General features: G+C 37.1%; 1 protein-coding gene across 1 annotated transcript; it reads right to left on the minus strand.

Moving 5' to 3' along the window:
- Positions 1-8,694: 8,694 nt before the first annotated feature.
- LOC124358475 lies at positions 8,695-21,003 on the minus strand. Its single transcript, XM_046810768.1, has 7 exons — positions 20,722-21,003; positions 19,399-19,529; positions 18,394-18,529; positions 17,071-17,201; positions 15,993-16,128; positions 9,115-9,181; positions 8,695-8,838 (listed from the first exon to the last, which is right to left on the minus strand). The coding sequence occupies exons 2-7, from the start codon at positions 19,517-19,519 to the stop codon at positions 8,695-8,697; spliced, it is 735 nt and encodes a 244-aa protein (XP_046666724.1). The 5' UTR covers positions 19,520-19,529; positions 20,722-21,003.
- Positions 21,004-21,250: the final 247 nt, after the last annotated feature.

A 21,250-nucleotide genomic window follows, 5' to 3' on the forward strand; every position in this document is an offset into this window, starting at 1 on the left:
GCTGCTCAGGTCGTTTTTGCACCCAGCTCCTCATTAATTTCCAGTACGAAATCCGTGTAAAATTACACGACCTGAGGAATCGAGTGGATCCTTACCCTTGCCAAATAGTACCAGGTCGAATCATCGTACCGTTACACGACCCCAAGAATTGAGCAGATCATTCGCAACACCGCAATCACCACCCACGCTACCGTCACCTTCGGAAAAGACACCACCGACAACGATGTCGATACGGAGTGTAGAAACGACACCTGTTCGAATGACGCCAACGACTCTATCGAAAAACAGTCTAACCGGTCCTTCGACGGAGAGCACCAGTGAAGCGGAAACTCTTCCCAAAAAAGTACACAAGAAAGCGTGGTCGGAGAAAGAAAAACAGGTTCTTCACGTGACTTTTGGCCAACATTTCCTTCTGAAATTGAAACCTTCGAGGTGTGAAATAAAAATTGTGTAGAAAAACGAACAGGTTTTACAAAATTGCACTTTGCAACAGGTCGTCACGTACAACATAATCAACAATAAACACCACATACCAACACGAATGAGAGGGAAGATCAAGAACATGGTGAAAAGGGGACAAATAAGTTTAGCCCCTAGACTACAAGAAAACGATGGGTCTCCACTAGCTAATTTACTTTTCCATTGTATTTCGTCAACAACGACAATTATGTTTAGACCACAGGCTCGTTTATTTTGTCTCCAATTTATAGGATAATTTATCAGTCTTATTCCATTACTATTTGTAAATATATACATCACTGTTTATTTCTGTTCAATCATTTCTTTACTCGTTCTGGTTTTCCTATTTATTAGTATACACTATATCTCCATATAGTGCCTCTCCAGGCATTTGAATAAGAAACATCCGATACGTCAATCGGGCTCCTCCAAGGCGTCTTTTGCTGATGCATCCCGAATGTTCTGCCATCATTACTCCTCGTAACAGTTTTTCTACTGCCACTTCATACTAGCATGTGCGATCTTAAGGCTCTGGCCTATCGAACCCCTATTGGAACCGATCGGGCCAGAGAGCCACAAGAAACGCGGGGCCACCCCCACGACCACGGCAAATGACGACAGCCGAACCAATGCTTATCTCGAAACAAAACAAACACCGTATTGTCCACGTGGTCACCTGTTTGGACCACGAAATTGCCAGCAAGAGCCGAGATCGACGCTCAGTCATGTGCACGGACAAGCGTTGCGTGCATGACCCGACGTACTTTCAAATACTCGCCGTCAAAAACAGTTTGGAACTGAGAGGCATGGTAAATGTTCCAGTGTTGTTAAAGCACTGTGATCCGAACACCATGAGACTGTTTTCCGTACATAACGATGAACCCGAGTACGGGACGGTTAAGGAGCATACGTTCAGCGTGCCGCGTGTATACGAGAAAACGATATTACCTTCACATTTTTACGTCAACTTTAGGGACGAAAAAACGAAACGGCACGATGTCTCGCCTGTATTTCCAAAATTGTCGACTGACCTACCGCGCCGATTGATCAGTGGATCGGGTAAAATGCGCGTGGGATGTGACACCTGTCTGGGTCTTTTGGAACTTCTGTCGAATTTCAAGACTGGAAAACCCTTTCCGACTCATTCATTCAAGAAAATTGAATTCCGCAAGGAAATGTTTTAAACTGCACCCGGTTTACCATCGCAATAATTTACCATCGCAATAAATGCAATTGCATCGTACGTTACACCTCCTGTATGTTGTTCTTTGTTTGTAGACGATTTTTCCATTTTAATCTCGGCAAAGAAATTGTCTACATCTGAAAGAGCTCTGCAATTGACTATAAACCGGCTTGAACAGTGGTGTAGAGTAGGGGGGGGGGTTTCGTTTTCCCCATCGAAAACTAAGTGCATGGTCTTTTCTAGGCTCCCAACCCTGGAGAAGCTAGCACCAACTTTGATGGGATAGAGAATACCAACTGTCGAAGAAATAAAATTTCTGGGCCTTATGTTTGATTCTCGTCTTACTTGGGTGGTACACATCCGAAATCTTAAAAACAAATGTTTTAAACGCCTGAACATCGTGAGAGCTCTGAGCGGAACAAAGTGGGGGGCTGACTGGAGCTGCTTGCTTAAGTTTTACAAAGCCACCATTCGTTCCTGCTTAGATTACGGTTGCCATGCTTACGGATCAGCAAGAAAATGTCAAAATGTTACATACAGTCCAAAACCCTACCTTACGACTGAAAACTGGAGCCTTTCGTTTTACTCCCATTATCAGTCTTCATGCTGAAACTGGAGAACCCTCGTCTGCAGACGACTGCAATTATGCCTAAATTATATTCATACACTAACATCAAAACCTGAAAACCCTGCTTTTGAATCAGTCCTACTTAACCCTCTTCAAGATTTGTTTCTTGCGAGCCCCCGTCACCCATCACTTATAGGTGTCAGGGCTAGACCTTATGTCGAACAATAGGCCTAGATGAGTACGAGTTTAGGGCAGTACACCAGTGTGACGTTCCACCTTGGATAGTCACAAAACTTGTGATAAATATAAGTATGTCTAAATATAAAAAGTCCTCTACTACAGATATCGTATACCAACAGGAGTTTCGTAGGATTATATGCAGCCTAGCTCCCTGCGATGTTGTATATACTGACGGATCAAAAGACAATTCGAGGACTGGTTGTGCATTTGTTACTGCGGGTAGTCGCTACGGCTTCAGTCTCCCTAATGATTCCTCTATATTTACAGTGGAACTAACAGCCATAGAGAAGGCCCTCAACATCTCTTGGTCTAGAACTGGGAGATTAGTGATCTGTACATACTCCCTAAGCAGCTTACAGGGTATTTATGATGTGTATTCAAAGAACATATTCGTTCGTGACATATGGAAATCCATACATTCACCAGTCTGAAGGCGTTGTCGTAGTTTTTGTTTCGGTACACGGTCACATTGGTATTTCAGGAAACGAGCTGCCGGATGAAGGAGCGAAGGATGATTTTACTGCACGGATGATGGCATCCGACATTAGGTGGTGAAGGCTAAATTGAAAGAAAAGTGGAGTTCTGAATGGCGGGCAGTCGGGAATAAAAGCTGCGCCCTATAAAGGACTGTGTAAAACCATTAGGTGCAGCCAGCCGCAGCTATCGTCGTGAGGAGGTGGTGTTGTGTCACCTGCGTTTAGGTCACACACTGCTGAATCACGGCTTCCTCATGAACAGAGATAACCCTCCAGTCTTTGACACATGTGACACTGTTGTAACAGTGGAGCATGTGCTTGTCAACTGCCCTCGCTACACAAGATGCCGTCGCGTTCTTGGTCGTCCAGCTTCTATGATCTATATTCGTTCATTGTATGAAAAAGCACTTTTCTTTCTCTTCTATTCCAAGTAACACGTATGCTATATATACGATTTACACGGCATAATAGTATTTATAAAATCAGCCTGAGTAAAAGTTGTACTTTTTAGAAGACAATGATAGTGGTTAACCGAACAAAACAAAATACCTTGTTTATTAGATTCATTTATTTGTATTATATTTTTGGTTATGGTTAGTTCATATTATCTTTGTATAACGTGAATAAGGAGCTGGTTAGTACTCCACACAGCTCAATTTATTTGCAATAACAATTTTATAAGAAGAAGACAGATTTCCATTGCTGTAATTACGTCAGAAATAATAATAGTGCTTATTCGATGTTTCATAATAGGAAACATATCCAGGATGTGCAGAATGTATGACCCTTTTCCCCAGCCCCCGCGGGCATGGCCTAACTCCATTATTCCCAGTCAATCTTTACGAGGTATCATACCATTTTCACGGCATGTAGAACGGTTCTTCTTGTACTAACATATCATAAAGCATTTCGAAAAAACTACGAGGAATAACTTTATGCTTGTGTCTGCCTCATGTTCCTTTAGATCCTCTATTGTTGATACACCCTAACTGACTGGTGCAGACGTTAGTCCTTCAGAGCTAGAACTCACATCTTGCAAACTAACATATCACGGTAACTAGAACAAGACGGTAGCTCTTCTGAGTGGCGGGCAGTTGGGAGCTGCGCCGTATTAATGACTGTGTGAAACTATGGGCTACAGCCAGCCGCAGCAATCGGCGTGAGGAGGTAGTGTTGTGTCGCCTGCATTTAGGTCACTCACTGCTAACTCACGGCTTCCTCATAAAAAGAGAGAATCCTGTAGTCTGCCTTACATGTGACACTGTTGTAACAGTGGAGCATGTGCTTGTCGACTGCCCTCGCTTCACAAGATTTCGTCGCGTTCTTGATCTGCCAGCTTCGTTAACTGATATACTAGGAGACAACGAGTCTAGCGGTGGCGATTTCCGCCTATCACAAGAACCTCAGAACGTTGCAACAGACTATAGGCCTTGTTTCTTCGACGCCGCCAGGATATTCGGCGGCATCGAGTATTATGTTCGCACGAGGCATATGTGGCAAATGTTCCTTCCACTAGTCGATGTTGAATCTACGCATCGGCTTCTGCGCTTCTGTACACCAGAATACAGACCGATCATTTTTCCTTACAGGAGAAGTTGGTTTTAGCACTCAGGCAAAATGATTTACAACTGTACAAATTAATAAAAGAAACTTTTATTCATCAATATCAAATGCAAATGCAATGGTAATGCAATAACATCTATGAAAATCTAAACTTTTAGTCATCTTCTTGAGGTTCTGGAATTGGCACGTCTTGTAAAGGTCGTATGTCTTCCACAGCTTCGTTTGTTTTCAGGTTTTAATAGAAGTTATGGTTAATCGGGGAATGTAGTCCAAAAGATCAATCATGTATCGTTTTTTTTCTATGGCCACCGGACGGGGCGCACTGTACAAGTTACGTTGCTCGATTTGCCCTACCGGTATTTGATCTGAGTTTTTATTCTTTATTATCTTTGCCTTTGACCAACTGAGGTCCACTGACTCAAAATCAACCTTATTCTGTAAAATGTCTCCTTATAAAAAGGTGTAAATGGTTTTCCTCTGACAAACCGTATCCACTGCGTTCTTAGCCAGTTGAATTTGCCTCCGTTTTTATTGACTGATCTTTTCGTCACAGCATCTACAAGCTCTGTAGCACAGTAGAACTATACACGCTCCATTTTATTTAGGTGTAACGGGTTTTTTATTCTGCATTTTAAAATGACCTCGTTCCATTCGTTAGGTGAAAATATAACCTGCCGCTTGTGCTTGGCGTATGATTCTATAGCTGCAAAATCTGTATCATTAGCTAAAAAGGAGTGACCACTCACCACATATTTCAAATCATTTATGTCAATAGAAGACTCAATCTGTGTCAGTTTTTTCATGGACAGCGCAAAATTCCAATTTCTATTTTGTCCAGTGCACGTGTCACTCACAGTACATGACGATATGCTTGTGATTTATTGCTTGTGAGTAAGTGCTTAGTTACGCAAGAACTTATTTCTTGCGAACCACTTGATGCTGTGGTTTCATCCCACGTGTACATAAAACTTAACCCATTTTGCAACTCATGACTACCTAAATTGTAAAGGTACATATTCCTTGTATAATAAGCCAAGCTTGTTGTCAATCTGGAAAAAGGCAAAGCTTTTTCCACCTCGTAAATACATAAAAGTTGGGGTCAGCTTTCGATCTAGATGTATCTTCTTTTTTGCAGACCTAGCAGATTCGGCCTTTCTTAGATGGAATTCGTGCATTGATTTTAACTGCCGTTTCTCATCTACATTTTGAAGGACGTTCAATTTATTTTTGAAAGCATCACATTTTGAGCATGTATCCTTCAAAGGCAAATGGAAATGTAGGTTAAACTCATAGTTAAATGTACGGCGATATACTGCTTTACTTTCAGGAGCACTTTTGCCATTGCAGTATTCTAAATACGCCTTGTACATTGCAGTAATAGTCAACTCTGACGGTAAGTGCTTTCTGTTAGGGTTGTGTGATCTAGTGTAGTGGGATTGGTATGCTGGGAAAGAAGATACGAGGAGTATATTATGTTCTCGAACAACTTTCATTATGTATCAACAAAAAACTGTCTACAGACGTTCACGCTATTTCCACTCACATTATGTATGTAAACAAAATTTGATGAACTTTTTCCTTGTCGGGAAACAACTCTTGACTGACGAAACGTAGGAAGTTCTTGCTTTAACAATCCACAGAGATAGGCATTTTGAAGTTTGAAGGAACCCAATTTCCAAAATACAGAAAAACGTGTTTCCTCGTTTCTGAATCTATTTTTGTGCTACATCCTTTTTTGCATGAACATGGGTTATTTACGAATGTTTTTTACAACCCAGTGTTACCGTGTTTAGTTTTGTATGACAAACCAGAGTTCCTTTTCTTTTTTCGATCAGCTCTCTTGCTCTCTCGATTTTGACGTTTTCTGGTCTTTTTGGGTAGCTCAGCTAGTAACACATTGTCAGTTCCTTCTCCTCCAATAACAGCAGTGTTGTTTGGAGGCTCAGGCTTACGGGAGTCATCTGTAAGACACGAACCTCAAGTTAGATCATTGTAATTTTAAAAAACCTTAGTAACTGTTAAATTTATGAAGTAAAATTGCTCATTTGAAATTAGTCATTTAGTTAATAGAAATAAAATAAATTAAACATCACCATAAAATACCTTGAAAAAGTAAAAAATAGGCCTACTCCAGCTGTCCGTATAAAAAGCAGTATTTATCTGGCATTTTCCATAAAGACACATCTTTTAAATACTGTTTACAAATTTAAAAAGGAATTTACCCCACAGTTACAGTAAATTCTAGGCGTACGTTAAGTCTTGGCTGTAAACTGGTTTGAGGTTATGTTCAATGTGATGCTATGTTCGTGTTAAAATAGTCCAAAAGGTATAGATGATAGTTTACATTGCAAGCAACATTGTGCTATAACTAGTTTGAACTATTAAAATTATCAGTTTTACAAGTAGCAAGTTTGCTATTAAAAAAATATGTACAGGTTAGGAACAACCAAGACTTTTTATCATTCTTACCTGAATTAAAATCATCCGAAGGTTCGTAGTCATCCGATGCAGAATATTGCAGAATACTTGGTTCACTACTAGTATCAGATTCTTCCATTGTACCGTATACAAAATTTACAATGGTGACAGCATAAAAACACAGCCCCCACTTGGTTGTTGTTAAGATACAAGATGGCCTGACAGGCTTGGACACAAACCAGTTTCAGGCAGAGTGGACAAAGTCGACTTAGACCACTCTGCCAGCCGAATTAACAGCTGACCAGTTAGGAACAGCAGCATCTGCGGTCTAGCAGATTTTGTAGGAACTACGACTTAGCTGTCATTACCATAAAATGAAATCAGCTATTGGCAATCTGAATATGGACTTAACTCAATTCCGGAAAAAATTTAGCTTAGACCACCTTGCCTTTCAGTGGCCCATAGGATGGACACCCAGTGTTACGTCTTCTTAGCGCGGTCTACCTATTAGGTGCAGAACATGACCGAGTACCTGACGGCGTTCATGTTGTACATCGACGAACTCTCGAAAGACGTATACGCGAGTCGAATAACGCGCATACACAGTCAGTTTTGAAGTACATATTTACGAAAAACGTGCACATGCACGACCTGACATTCGATATAAACATCCCGAAAACACCCCCAACGGAATGGACTTGTTACACGAAAAAGACGCTTATCTCGTGAGCAACCTGCCGGCTATGTCGATCGGAGCAGCCAGTTTTTAGGTCGCTGCACCCGCAGTCCGCAATAAACACAACAGCGTGTATTATAAAGCCTTCCGTGGTCTAATGTTCTATAAACTCACGGCAGAAGATTAGACGGATTACGGTAGCACAGTTTTGGAAAACCTGGCACCGAGCTCACCGAGACGCCAGACTGTGTAGAAGTGCCCTTACAATCGACGCGACTGTTCGGATCTGGTGTCGGCGCCACACCAATCGGTCGTGTCGGTACGTTCAGGCCTTCTCCGCGGACTTCAGACGTCAGGACTGGCTGGCACCGCAGAAAATAAACAAGGAGAAAAAAAGATAAGAGGGGATTTTGAAAATCCTTACAACATTCCCCCCGTCTTCGATTATTCGTGCCACCAGTGTACGAAGTACGGGAGGACGGCGGAAAGAGAACGAGAATAAAGACAACACGAGATTCTAGGAATCTATACAACAAAAACAACTTCCCCGCCGTCTGCTAGCATTACCAGCACCGGCGAACACTGTACCGAACAAAACAAATACAACAGGAAATATTCAAAATCCGTACACCTGGCCCACCTGCTGCAGACTTTTATTCCGAGATCGGGGAAATGAAACAAGAATACATCAGGAAGTAGTGAAAATATTCGACGAAGACGATGAGCCCATACCGCCAGCAACCGAACAACCACCAGCACAATCGCTTTCGTCGGCTTCAACGACCTCCTCGTTGAAACGTCTTGACAAACGGACATTCAATTGGTGTGCGCTAACGCCGAAGACAAGAGGAGAAGAAATAGTAGAGATAGGGAAATTCCGCACGACATAAAGAGGCAGAGACTTCTTTCTCTTTCGTGAGAATATCGGAATCGGCCCACCACCGCCAGGCACTTTATTTGCGCTTCACCATCAGCTCCGCCGTCACGATCGAGGACCGCCGCCATCCCCAACCGGTTTCATCTAAATTGTAGATGTCATGCTTCAAATTTATGTCTTTGCATAACAAGGTGTAAATTATCAAAAAAACTGTTTACATTTTCTTTATTGAAGCTAGTTGCCCTTGCCAAGACCTGTGGCCTCGGGTTTACGTAAGCTCTTGCTAGGATGGTGTTCCTGAACCACGTAACCAAAACTCTCCAGCAGATTCAGTAGTAACCCATTCGTTTGGTACCTGGGTTTTGCTATTAGATTGTTCTGATAGGGATTTTGCATACTGAAAAGCTAGTTTTAGAGTATCTTTTTTTGTTAAACCATAATGAAGTACAGCTGATTGTTTTAAATAACCAACTAGCCTAAGTTCTTCGTCATTTGAAAAAACTTTCTTTACACCATTTTTTTCAATGTCATAGACGAAATAAGGCTCATTTTCATTTAATCCAGATGTGAGGTGTGTTTTATAATGTCTACTCACAGTTGAGTTGCCCAAGCCATATCTTCGTGCGGCCTCATTAACCTTTAGGTGTCCCTTACCGCATTTTCTAAAGCTCGAGGGTTGATCTTCTCCCGCGTCTTGCCTTCCTTACTGCGAGGCATAGTCCTAAAATCAAATGAAGAATAAAAATAATTAGCCTGCATATAAGCTAGATAAAAAAGCACTGAAAATTTACTAGCAAAAGTAAATAAATCAGCATAAAATTTTACTTCTTTTTAATGTATTTCCTATAAAAATCTATATGTGTTGTACCATGACATCCCAAGGTACAACTATAATTTTGTCCCCAAGTTCAACATAGTGCAACAAAAGAAAACATGACCTCTAAACATATTTTAGGTTAGGTGTAGAGAATAACTAATCATGCCATTTAGTAGAGCACGTTTTAAATTCCAATACAATGTCTTAAAGCTTTACACAAATGAATTAGGAAAACACTAAAGAAACAATCATTGAAGCAACCAAAATTTACTTCACTATGAGAGTTTTTCCTTTTATTTTGTAGCTTCCACAAAACTAACTCCACAGCTGCCAGTCACTCTACACTAATTCCCGGTGGCTAAGGCAACAACTACATCAGGCTAGTTTTGTCTTTTGCTAGATGTCAGAGATATGCAGTTCGTCCCGAGGTACAACAGTCTCCCCTACCATCAGGATACATTTAAATTAAAAATTAATACAAATTGACCTCACGTTGTTACTGTAGGAAATTAAATCACAGATAAGCTTACAAATGTTATTTTATTCACAAAGTAATGTAAGACAAGTTTGGTACAAAAAATCTAAATTTCAAATACAAACATTGTAAAAATTTTGATTAGGCTTTTATTGTTTTCTCAAAATTCAATTTTCTTAGACATTTTGTGGATATTTCTTTCAAGGTTAGGCATTACTATGAAATTCTAGGAAACAATTTCTCTTAGCTTAGCTTACATGAGCTAATCTAAACGAATTAGGTGTAACATCTCATTTTGGATCCGCTAGATTTTGTGTACTACCCCTTTCTGATTTTGTTGTGGCCACTGGGCCACGCTCAATATTCTCTAAATTTGTTTGTATTTCTCTCAACCTTTGACTACGCTCTTTGTAAGCATTTTGAGACCGAACTTGAAGATAACCAACATACGCGCCTCTTCCCCTCGGCACCCCTCTCACCGGGTTTACCTAAATAACCGTGTAAAAATGATGCTAACATACGGCGTTCTACTTCCTACATTACCACTTTCTGCTCTTCCTACGCTTCCTTATGCCTAATCGTCAATGATCCCAGGTACGAAATTCTCTCTGCAAATTGCTCGACGCTTTTTGAACAGCACTCTGGAGTTTTGTGTAATGGTACTGATCAGTTCGTTTCTTCACGAACCTCTCAATGTAAGCTTTCCTGATATTCTCATATTCTAACAACGAAACGCCGTTTGAATCTACTTTTGAAAAGACAAATTTGGTCGTAATAAAACCTTTAACGGATCCCTTCACTTTCAAACTATTATAACAATAGCAACCAACATATTATAACAGCAATACTACCAAAAGCAACTCCCTGGGAAATGCTACGTCCCTATACATAAACATCTCATTCCCCTTATTGTAATTTTACTACCCAAATTAGCTTACAACTGTCTTCAAATGATTCGCTTATTTCAGAAAGGGGTCAAGTCAATAAAAGTTACTTTTGAGAAAAACTGAAAAAGTGTATATATTATTAACAAAAAAAACTCCTATAATTAAAATTAAATTTAATTTTAAAACAATCTATTTTGTAAAAAGTTATATTATTTTACAAAAAAATTCTACTTTTAAAATTTTTTTTAAGTTTTGCACTTAACCCCTTTCTGGAATAAAACGGACGTCCTACATATGTATTTAAGTAATTTTACTATATTATACAGGGGTTTGTACAAATAAAAATGCTGTCATACAAAGAAACTGTGTTATAATCATTAAAAACATATTTACAAATAAGGTAGGATTAGTATTTTGATTACCAATCTTCATAAATCAACTCCACATTGCATTCAGCATCAGTAGTTGGCCACTGGAATATATCGTTGTAAAATCCCTCATAACCAACAAGGTATGGTTTCAATTTCTTTAAGTCTTTCAAGTTTTTTTCATTGATAGGGACGTAAACAAACACGAGGAATACAACCTGGACAAATAAAAATTTAAATTTGTTACCAAGTAAAGTTTTTATAGATTTAAATCATGCAACAACTCCGCCTATTTCCTAAGACATTTTGTAGTAGCATTAAACAAGTACTATTACTAACAATGGTGGTAAATTATAAGACCACTGCATAATCTAATTATTAAATTTAGTTTATAAGCTATTTGCAAACATCTTTCTAACGAAAACATACTATTTACTTAACGGAATTGCAAGCCTGGCAATGGCGATCACTCATTCCACCATTAACGTAATGCTCAGACTGGAGGAGATAGGCGGAGTTACTTTTTAAGAAGACGATAGGTGGGGTTAGAAAAAAAACGAATATCAGCGCATTCTGTTGGTTTTACGCTAAACTACGTTGTCAGAATTCTCCTAAGACAGATTGGCAACCTCTGCAATAGGAATCTCATTTTCGTAAAAAATGTGACATAGGCGATGTTGTTTCTTAAGCGACGAGATACATTGGAGCTTAGGGATAGCACGACTTACCTAGCGCCATCGTCAAGAGGCCTAACGGAGACATGACAAACAAACTACACCGTTCAGGGCTCTGGGCTCGAATCTGAACTCGACTCTATTATTGATTAAGTTTTTGGTTTATATACTAAAGTGGTGATTTCCTCTCCAGATGAGGCCGATTCTCCCCTACGGTGTCGCACCTCAGGGGTTCTGAGTCTCTGATTGGCCTGTCTTATGATAAACCCCGTCTGCATTCCCATACACTTCAATGATCTAAGAAAGGATATTGTGAAGACCATTTTGACCGGCGGCGAGGTGTTAGAATAGAGCACGCAGCAGGAGAGCGAGAGGTCAACGTTAAAGGAATAAAGTAGGTGGATTTGACAGAGATAGAATGTGAAAATTTCAAGACTGCTACTATTACGGATAGTTGTTCTTTCCGACTAAAAAGGTGAACTATTGAAAAAAGATACTTTTTTCGGACTCCTTAAACTCCGGTATGATAGGCCAAGATCAAAAATAGAAAACCTGTGACGTACATCTTATAAACCGGTAGAGATGTGGTATTGTGCCTTTAACAAACTAAAACCAGAAAAAGAGCTAGCATACTTTTTCTGATCTGAAACCCACCGAGTGATGAACAAATTGGCTCTTAAACCACAAGACAAATTTTCCGTGGGAAGTACCGGGAATACCGTAATGTATCACATTTGTGCGGAAGATGAGCATATACACTACATGGACGTATAAATCCTATATCCCTACGTTTGTAAATAGTGAAACTATCCTCTAACTCATCCTGTTAGCTACGTCGGTGTTATTTAAAAAGTAGGTAAATCTTTGTCAATGAGTGTAAGTGTTGCTTTTAAAGGCTTATAGAGGAGCAAAAACCTGTTCAGCATTAAGAAGGTGGAGTTCTATCTTGTCGAAATTCCTTGGACTAACTTCTTAGATGAAATACTCTTTTCTATATTTTACTTTGGGTAGGTCCAGAGCCTTTCTGTTGTTTTATGCTTTTTTTAAAATACGTATGATACTATTTTCGTGATATTGTCGAATAGTAGGGGAGACCGGGTATAGTTGATACACTTTTTATTTCTGGTTTTTGTATTTTTTTTCTCTATAACTGTACTGAAACAAATGCAACGTAAAAAGGTACTATACCTGTTTGTTTGGCTATCAGTTTGTAAGTTTCAAAGTTTTATAAAAATACATTTGTGGTGTCTAAAAGATATTTTGTAAACTTTTGTTAGACTTCACACTTTTTTATCTTGTTTCCTTGGTTTCTCGACCTGTTTGTTTTGTTCATAACAAAATAACTTCATTAGTTTTAATTTGCCTTTTTCTGTATTAATGGCCTCTTTTCCTCTCTCTCCTTTGTATCTTGCTCTATCTTATTTTTATAGGGGTATCTGTAAGAATGCAGGACCTTAAGGGTTGCTTGCCTTTACCGCTTGTTTTGCGTTCTCCTGCTTTTGGTAGAGGGCGAATTTGTTCTGGTGTAACAATGGGAGAGATAGCCTCAATTGACAAATGTGAATCGTGATTGTCAAGCAACAAAAGGCAGGGATGTTCGGGTGAGGACTTAACGTGGCTGTGAAAGTGTCTAATAAAAGTTAAAAACGATGACCCAGTCATCCAACCAGATGGATGTGCAGTACCAATACACCCTGGTGGTCCTCCTTTTATGAAATGGTCTTTAAAGAACACTCTATAGAAAATTAAGAGTGGGGGAATAGCGTTGCCAATAGTACTGACAGCTGTTGCAATTGTAACTGTGTGCCCTCGCTCAGCAGAAGTGGCTTTTGCAACTTTCCGGACTCCTTTCTTAGCTATAATTTTGCTTGGCCGCTGAACAGTCTGCACCCCGGTTTTGTCCGCATTCCACACATCTATGCTTTGAAACTTATGTTTTTCATAAAAATGTCTCAAATTAAAAAAAAAAGTCCAACGTTGTGCCGATTAAAACTAGTTGCCCGACTAAGGCTTGTCGCTTCTGGCTCTCTCAAAGAAAGATTGGGATGCCTTTTTAAAAACTTATAAAACCAATGGTTTCTTTTGGACCAACACTCCTGTATGGCACCCTTCTTTATCTGACTCATAAGCATATATAAAGCAATGTATGCCTTCATTTCACTCAAATTTACCAGTTTCCAGCTACTTTCGTAGTGTTTTTTTTCCTGGTAGGATTTGATAATTGTTGTGTGGCGTAGTTGTTAGTTTCGACACAAAGCATTTCAAAAAATTCGTCACCAAGAAATTCTGAAAAGCATTGCTGAGCTGTTGAGTTTGACCCAATTTCCTACTGGAATGAGCATTTAGTCCTGGTTGGCCTATAAAAGGTATAATATCTTTGTTTTTCTTTGCTATATAAGAGACAATTGTGAATTCCTTTCTGTATGCAAATCTTGAGGATCCTACTGGTAGACGTTTTACATCAAGAAACACACTAGGAACTTCTCGTTTATTTTTTCTTAAAGTTCCAACTAGTGTCAACCGATTATCATTCAGCAGTTCATAACATAGGGGAATGAACGTGAAGAAATTGTCTGTTGTGATATTATGTCCTGTGCCAGATAGTCGTTCTGCAAGACGAATTACAATTTCTTTTCCTGAGTTGTCAACTTGATATGAACCTTCTGGTTGTTTTGCAGCATAAACTTCAAGATTGTGTATGTATAATACGTTTTCGCACAAACTAAAGCGTAGATTTTTATCCCATATTTCGCAGGCTTGTTCTTCATATGAATGTGAAATTTACATCACCCCCGAAATGATTGTAACATTTCATTAATTGTAATGAATTCGCTTACTACAAAACTTTCTTGGCAGTTAACTATGAACTGGTCAAACAAATCTCTTAATAGGAGCGAGGTTGTCTAGTTGTTCTAGGGCTTGTCGTGTCATAACATCATCCAAAGGCATCGCCCTAACCCATTTAGGACCAAATTATTTTATTTAATTTTTTTAAGTGTTTAGCCACTTTGTTTTACTAAAGTAGTGTATCTTAGCACAAAAACACAACTTTTTAATTTTTACCTTGTTTGTGTAGGAAAAAAATGGAACAGCGGTCCTTTAAGGCTCCATGTATTTTTAATGGACTTATATTATAAATAACACTTCGTTAGATAAATTTAGGCTTTAAGACATTAGTTTAGTGGGGTTTTCATATAAACTACATCAATAGAGGTTGAAAATGTAATGTTTTATTTATAATAAATACAATTATAACAAAAAAGAGTTAGAACAATCGTACAGTACACTTCCTTTACAGACTAGGCATTCAACCTACTTGGAATGAAATGCGACAAAACACTTTGTGTGGAGAGCAATACCACACTTGATACATTTCATTGTAGAGTTTATTTACACTGCCCACATGTTGTTTGCTTCTCACTCCTGCTAATCATGTGACCTTCGTTGTCATATCTTATGTCAGTGGTTACTCTTTTGTCTACTGCTCCAACTTTGTAGTGAAGAGGACGCCTAAGGCTTACTCTGGAGGAATGTTTTTTCAGGTAGGTAAGAGTTATTTCCCTAGTGAAGGAAAGTAAATCTAAAGGTTTTTCTTTCCCTAAAGGTGTAAGTCGGTATAAGAGCCAAGCATTATTCACTGACACATTGATGGGGAAAACAAGCATCTGCCAGTACCACCTTTTCCCTCGAATTCCAATTCTATATTGGATCAGTGTAGCATGGACGTTTAAAAACTGGATGTTTTATTCTTTTGTCGCCCTCTTCGAAATCAATCCATGTCTGTGGTTGCTTTCCTCCTTGCAACTCCTCGCTGGCGCCAGCAGGGCTTCTTAAGTGTGGCCTACGAATAATGGTAAAATATATAGACTGCTGTTAAAAACGTTATTTTATGTCTTGATTGAAAAGCACTTTCTTCTCAGAAGGATAACATTTTTGCAGATCAAGTATGAATTTATAATTAGACAACTACATGAAACGCTAAAAACCCATAATTGTATTGGTCAATCACAATTTAGCGCTAGCGGGTTCTGTAGGAGTATGTTGGTGTAATAATTCCAAACATTTTAAAATTGGGATCATGTACATAAATAATGCTTTAAATATAATAATGAAAAATAATAAAATCAATAATTCACTATTCCTTATGGGTGTTTGGCAAGTATAATACTATATAATAGTCTTCCACGTATTCAAATGTTAAATTAAATATTCTTGTTGATCAAACCAAGTAGAAATATAATGTTGCTTTCTATTACTAGAAAATATAACTATTATATGCTATTTTGAAGTTATTAGACACATGGTACTTACCGATCAGTGTAGTATGGACGTTTAAAAACTGGATGTTTTATTCTTTTGTCACCCTCTTCGGAATCAGTCCATGTCTGTGGTTGCTTTCCTCCTTGCAACTCGTCGCTGGCGCCAGCAGGGCTTCTCAAAGTGTGGCCTACGAATTATGGTAAAATATATAGACTGCTGATAAAACGATATATTATGTCTAATACAAAAGCACTTTCTACTCAGAAGGATAACATTTTTCCAGATCAAGTATGAATTTATAATTAGACAACTACACGAAACGCTAAAAACCCATAATTGTATTGGTTAATCACAATTTATCGCTAGCGGGTTCTGTAGGAGTATGCGGCAGCTGTGTCCTTGAGGGTACACTGTAACGCGTCTACGGAAACGGATTGAGGAAAAGGAGAAGGAATGAGTCGGAATTCACAGGTTTAGCAAACAAAGCCCTCAAACAACTTGCCCCTTTTTGTACTACCTATTTGTGTGAACAAACATTTTCTACGGTTCAAACAAATTCATTCCTCCCATTGGTAGTGATGAGTTCTAGTCTTATATATATGTTCATCAAGAGAGATAGAAACAATCCTACACTTATAAGAAATATTGTTAAAAATAATTAAAGATGTTTATAATTATCTTATGATGTAAATACACATATCTGAGTACTTGTAACAAACTTATTTATTTCTTCTGATTCCTAATACAACAAAAGATAAAAATTAATTCTGAATTGTTATTCCTGCAATTTTAAAATAGGTAAAATAAAATAGTTTTGAACTTTTAATTGGTACTATTTTTATGACTGTGTGGGTATGCGAATGATAAATTATCTACTTCGATTTATTTTCGTGATAAGTATGTTTCGTATATTTTCGAAAATATCTGGTACTTAATCAAATTAAAAAAAATATATATCTATGTATAATTAGATGTGCAAAACTATTATTAATTTGCATTAATGAGTTTATATAGAATATGTGTGTGTGTGTGTGTGTGTGTGTGTGTGTGTGTGTGTGTGTGTGTGTGTGTGTGTGTGTGTGTGTGTGTGTGTGTGTGTGTGTGTGTGTGTATGGCCTGAAAGCCTTACCTTTAGCAAAAGGTTCTTCCGTCCACCACGAATCAACAGACGATTGCGGAGGAGGTGAACATGATGGCGACCGAGGGTGATACGAGTATGATGGTCTTCGGTCTATTTCCGACCTATCCATCGGTTCAGTCCTAAACAAATGAAATATGGCAATATAGTGAAAAGGTGCATTGTATTTTATAGTAAGTCATTAACTGATTACTTGTATTTATTCTGGAGAACCTTAATACCTGCATATACATATGTACCTACCATTTTTAAAATAACATTTAATTTTCTCTCTCTCTCTCAGTCTCTTTTTTTACTATCAAAGCTAACTAAATACTCACTCACTTTTTATGATCAAAATCTCTTATATGTATGACAGTAACATTCTAAATTTATAAGTACAATGGTCTGTTCAGCATTTTAAACTCGAGTTACTCGAAGATGCAAGTTCATGCTAGATATATATAAAACAGTTTGATTAAATCTTTCCTCATTTAACGACAATATAATACAATCTAAAAACAATATGCATTTTCTTATAAATCTTGCAAACGTTCCTATCAATACAAAGGTATTAATGTACAGATTGTTTTTGATAGTATTAAGGTAAAGTACACAAATTTATATATAGGCTACATAGACATATAATTATATTTTTGACACTTCAACGTACAATATAGATTCCAAAATAGACAAATTTTCCACCCTTAAAGATGTTTTGTAAATTTATGGTTGGTTTTTATTTTTTAGTAAATATCTTGGTCTAAAGCAAGGTATTAATTAGGTTATTATTATGGGAAAAAATAATAGGTATATAGTACTTCCTTTCGTAAGAATTTTAACTCTCAAAATACATATGTTATCCATATTCATCTGGAGTTATTATATCCATATCAAAGCACATTTCGGGAACCAGTTCGGTACAGGTAAAATGAGTTAGTTAAACGATAACCATGCACAATTTCCACATTACAAACCCAACAGATAATTTCAAATAGGCAAAATGGAATAATTAGAATTTCAGGCAATTTATCAATAAGCACTGAAAATTTACTTATTTTAATATGTTGGTGTACATTCCAAACATTTTAAAATTGGGATCATGTACTTAAATCATGCTTTAAATATAATAATGAAAAATAATAAAATCAATAATTCACTATTCCTTATGGGTGTTTGACAAGTATAATACTATATAATAGTCTTCCACGTATTCAAATGTTAAATTAAATATTCTTGTTGATCAAACCAAGTAGAAATATAATGTTGCTTTCTATTACTAGAAAATATAACTATTATATGCTATTTTGAAGTTATTAGACACATGGTACTTACCGATCAGTGTAGTATGGACGTTTAAAAACTGGATGTTTTATTCTTTTGTCACCCTCTTCGGAATCAGTCCATGTCTGTGGTTGCTTTCCTCCTTGCAACTCCTCGCTGGCGCCAGCAGGGCTTCTCAAAGTGTGGCCTACGAATTATGGTAAAATATATAGACTGCTGATAAAACGATATTTTATGTCTAATACAAAAGCACTTTCTACTCAGAAGGATAACATTTTTCCAGATCAAGTATGAATTTATAATTAGACAACTACACGAAACGCTAAAAACCCATAATTGTATTGGTCAATCACAATTTATCGCTAGCGGGTTCTGTAGGAGTATGCGGCAGCTGTGTCCTTGAGGTTACACTGTAACGCGTCTACGGAAACGGATTGAGGAAAAGGAGAAGGAATGAGTCGGAATTCACAGGTTTAGCAAACAAAGCCCTCAAACAACTTGCCCCCTTTTGTACTACCTATTTGTGTGAACAAACATTTTCTACGGTTCAAACAAATTCATTCCTCCCATTGGTAGTGATGAGTTCTAGTCTTATATATATGTTCATCAAGAGAGATAGAAACAATCCTACACTTATAAGAAATATTGTTAAAAATAATTAAAGATGTTTATAATTATCTTATGATGTAAATACACATATCTGAGTACTTGTAACAAACTTATTTATTTCTTCTGATTCCTAATACAACAAAAGATAAAAAATTAATTCTGAATTGTTATTCCTGCAATTTTAAAATAGGTAAAATAAAATAGTTTTGAACTTTTAATTGGTACTATTTTCATGACTTTGTGGGTATGCGAATGATAAATTATCTACTTCGATTTATTTTCGTGATAAGTATGTTTCGTATATTTTCGAAAATATTTGGTACTTAATCAAATTTAAAAAAATATATATCTATGTATAATTAGATGTGCAAAACTATTATTAATTTGCATTAATGAGTTTATATAGAATATATGTGTGTGTGTGTGTGTATGGCCTGAAAGCCTTACCTTTAGCAAAAGGTTCTTCCGTCCACCACGAATCAACAGACGATTGCGGAGGAGGTGAACATGATGGCGACCGAGGGTGATACGAGTATGATGGTCTTCGGTCTATTTCCGACCTATCCATCGGTTCAGTCCTAAACAAATGAAATATGGCAATATAGTGAAAAGGTGCATTGTATTTTATAGTAAGTCATTAACTGATTACTTGTATTTATTCTGGAGAACCTTAATACCTGCATATACATATGTACCTACCATTTTTAAAATAACATTTAATTTTCTCTCTCTCTCTCAGTCTCTTTTTTTACTATCAAAGCTAACTAAATACTCACTCACTTTTTATGATCAAAATCTCTTATATGTATGACAGTAACATTCTAAATTTATAAGTACAATGGTCTGTTCAGCATTTTAAACTCGAGTTACTCGAAGATGCAAGTTCATGCTAGATATATATAAAACAGTTTGATTAAATCTTTCCTCATTTAACGACAATATAATACAATCTAAAAACAATATGCATTTTCTTATAAATCTTGCAAACGTTCCTATCAATACAAAGGTATTAATGTACAGATTGTTTTTGATAGTATTAAGGTAAAGTACACAAATTTATATATAGGCTACATAGACATATAATTATATTTTTGACACTTCAACGTACAATATAGATTCCAAAATAGACAAATTTTCCACCCTTAAAGATGTTTTGTAAATTTATGGTTGGTTTTTATTTTTTAGTAAATATCTTGGTCTAAAGCAAGGTATTAATTAGGTTATTATTATGGGAAAAAATAATAGGTATATAGTACTTCCTTTCGTAAGAATTTTAACTCTCAAAATACATATGTTATCCATATTCATCTGGAGTTATTATATCCATATCAAAGCACATTTCGGGAACCAGTTCGGTACAGGTAAAATGAGTTAGTTAAACGATAACCATGCACAATTTCCACATTACAAACCCAACAGATAATTTCAAATAGGCAAAATGGAATAATTAGAATTTCAGGCAATTTATCAATAAGCGCTGAAAATTTACTTATTTTAATATGTTGGTGTACATTCCAAACATTTTAAAATTGGGATCATGTACATAAATAATGCTTTAAATATAATAATGAAAAATAATAAAATCAATAATTCACTATTCCTTATGGGTGTTTGACAAGTATAATACTATATAATAGTCTTCCACGTATTCAAGTGTTAAATTAAATATTCTTGTTGATCAAACCAAGTAGAAATATAATGTTGCTTTCTATTACTAGAAAATATAACTATTATATGCTATTTTGAAGTTATTAGACACATGATACTTACCGATCAGTGTAGTATGGACGTTTAAAAACTGGATGTTTTATTCTTTTGTCACCCTCTTCGGAATCAGTCCATGTCTGTGGTTGCTTTCCTCCTTGCAACTCCTCGCTGGCGCCAGCAGGGCTTCTCAAAGTGTGGCCTACGAATTATGGTAAAATATATAGACTGCTGATAAAACGATATTTTATGTCTAATACAAAAGCACTTTCTACTCAGAAGGATAACATTTTTCCAGATCAAGTATGAATTTATAATTAGACAACTACACGAAACGCTAAAAACCCATAATTGTATTGCTCAATCACAATTTATCGCTAGCGGGTTCTGTAGGAGTATGCGGCAGCTGTGTCCTTGAGGTTACACTGTAATGCGTCTACGGAAACGGATTAAGGAAAAGAAGGTATGAGTCGGAATTCACAGGTTTAGCAAACAAAGCCCTCAAACAACTTGCCCCTTTTTGTACTACCTATTTGTGTGAACAAACATTTTCTACGGTTCCAACAAATTCATTCCTTCCATTGGTAGTGATGAG

This window comes from Homalodisca vitripennis, chromosome 3 (assembly GCF_021130785.1).
Source record: "Homalodisca vitripennis isolate AUS2020 chromosome 3, UT_GWSS_2.1, whole genome shotgun sequence".
Lineage (NCBI taxonomy): Eukaryota > Metazoa > Arthropoda > Insecta > Hemiptera > Cicadellidae > Homalodisca > Homalodisca vitripennis.

Bases quoted from the DNA above. Each gene is read 5' to 3' on its own strand.
- LOC124358475 (XM_046810768.1), bottom strand. From the start codon at position 19,519: ATGGATAGGTCGGAAATAGACCGAAGACCATCATACTCGTATCACCCT. The intron at 16,129-17,070 runs GTAAGGCTTTCA...CATAATTCGTAG, and splicing joins GGAAGAACCTTTTGCTAAAG to GCCACACTTTGAGAAGCCCT. The intron at 9,182-15,992 runs GTAAGTACCATG...ATTTGATTTTAG, and splicing joins CGTCCATACTACACTGATCG to GACTATGCCTCGCAGTAAGG.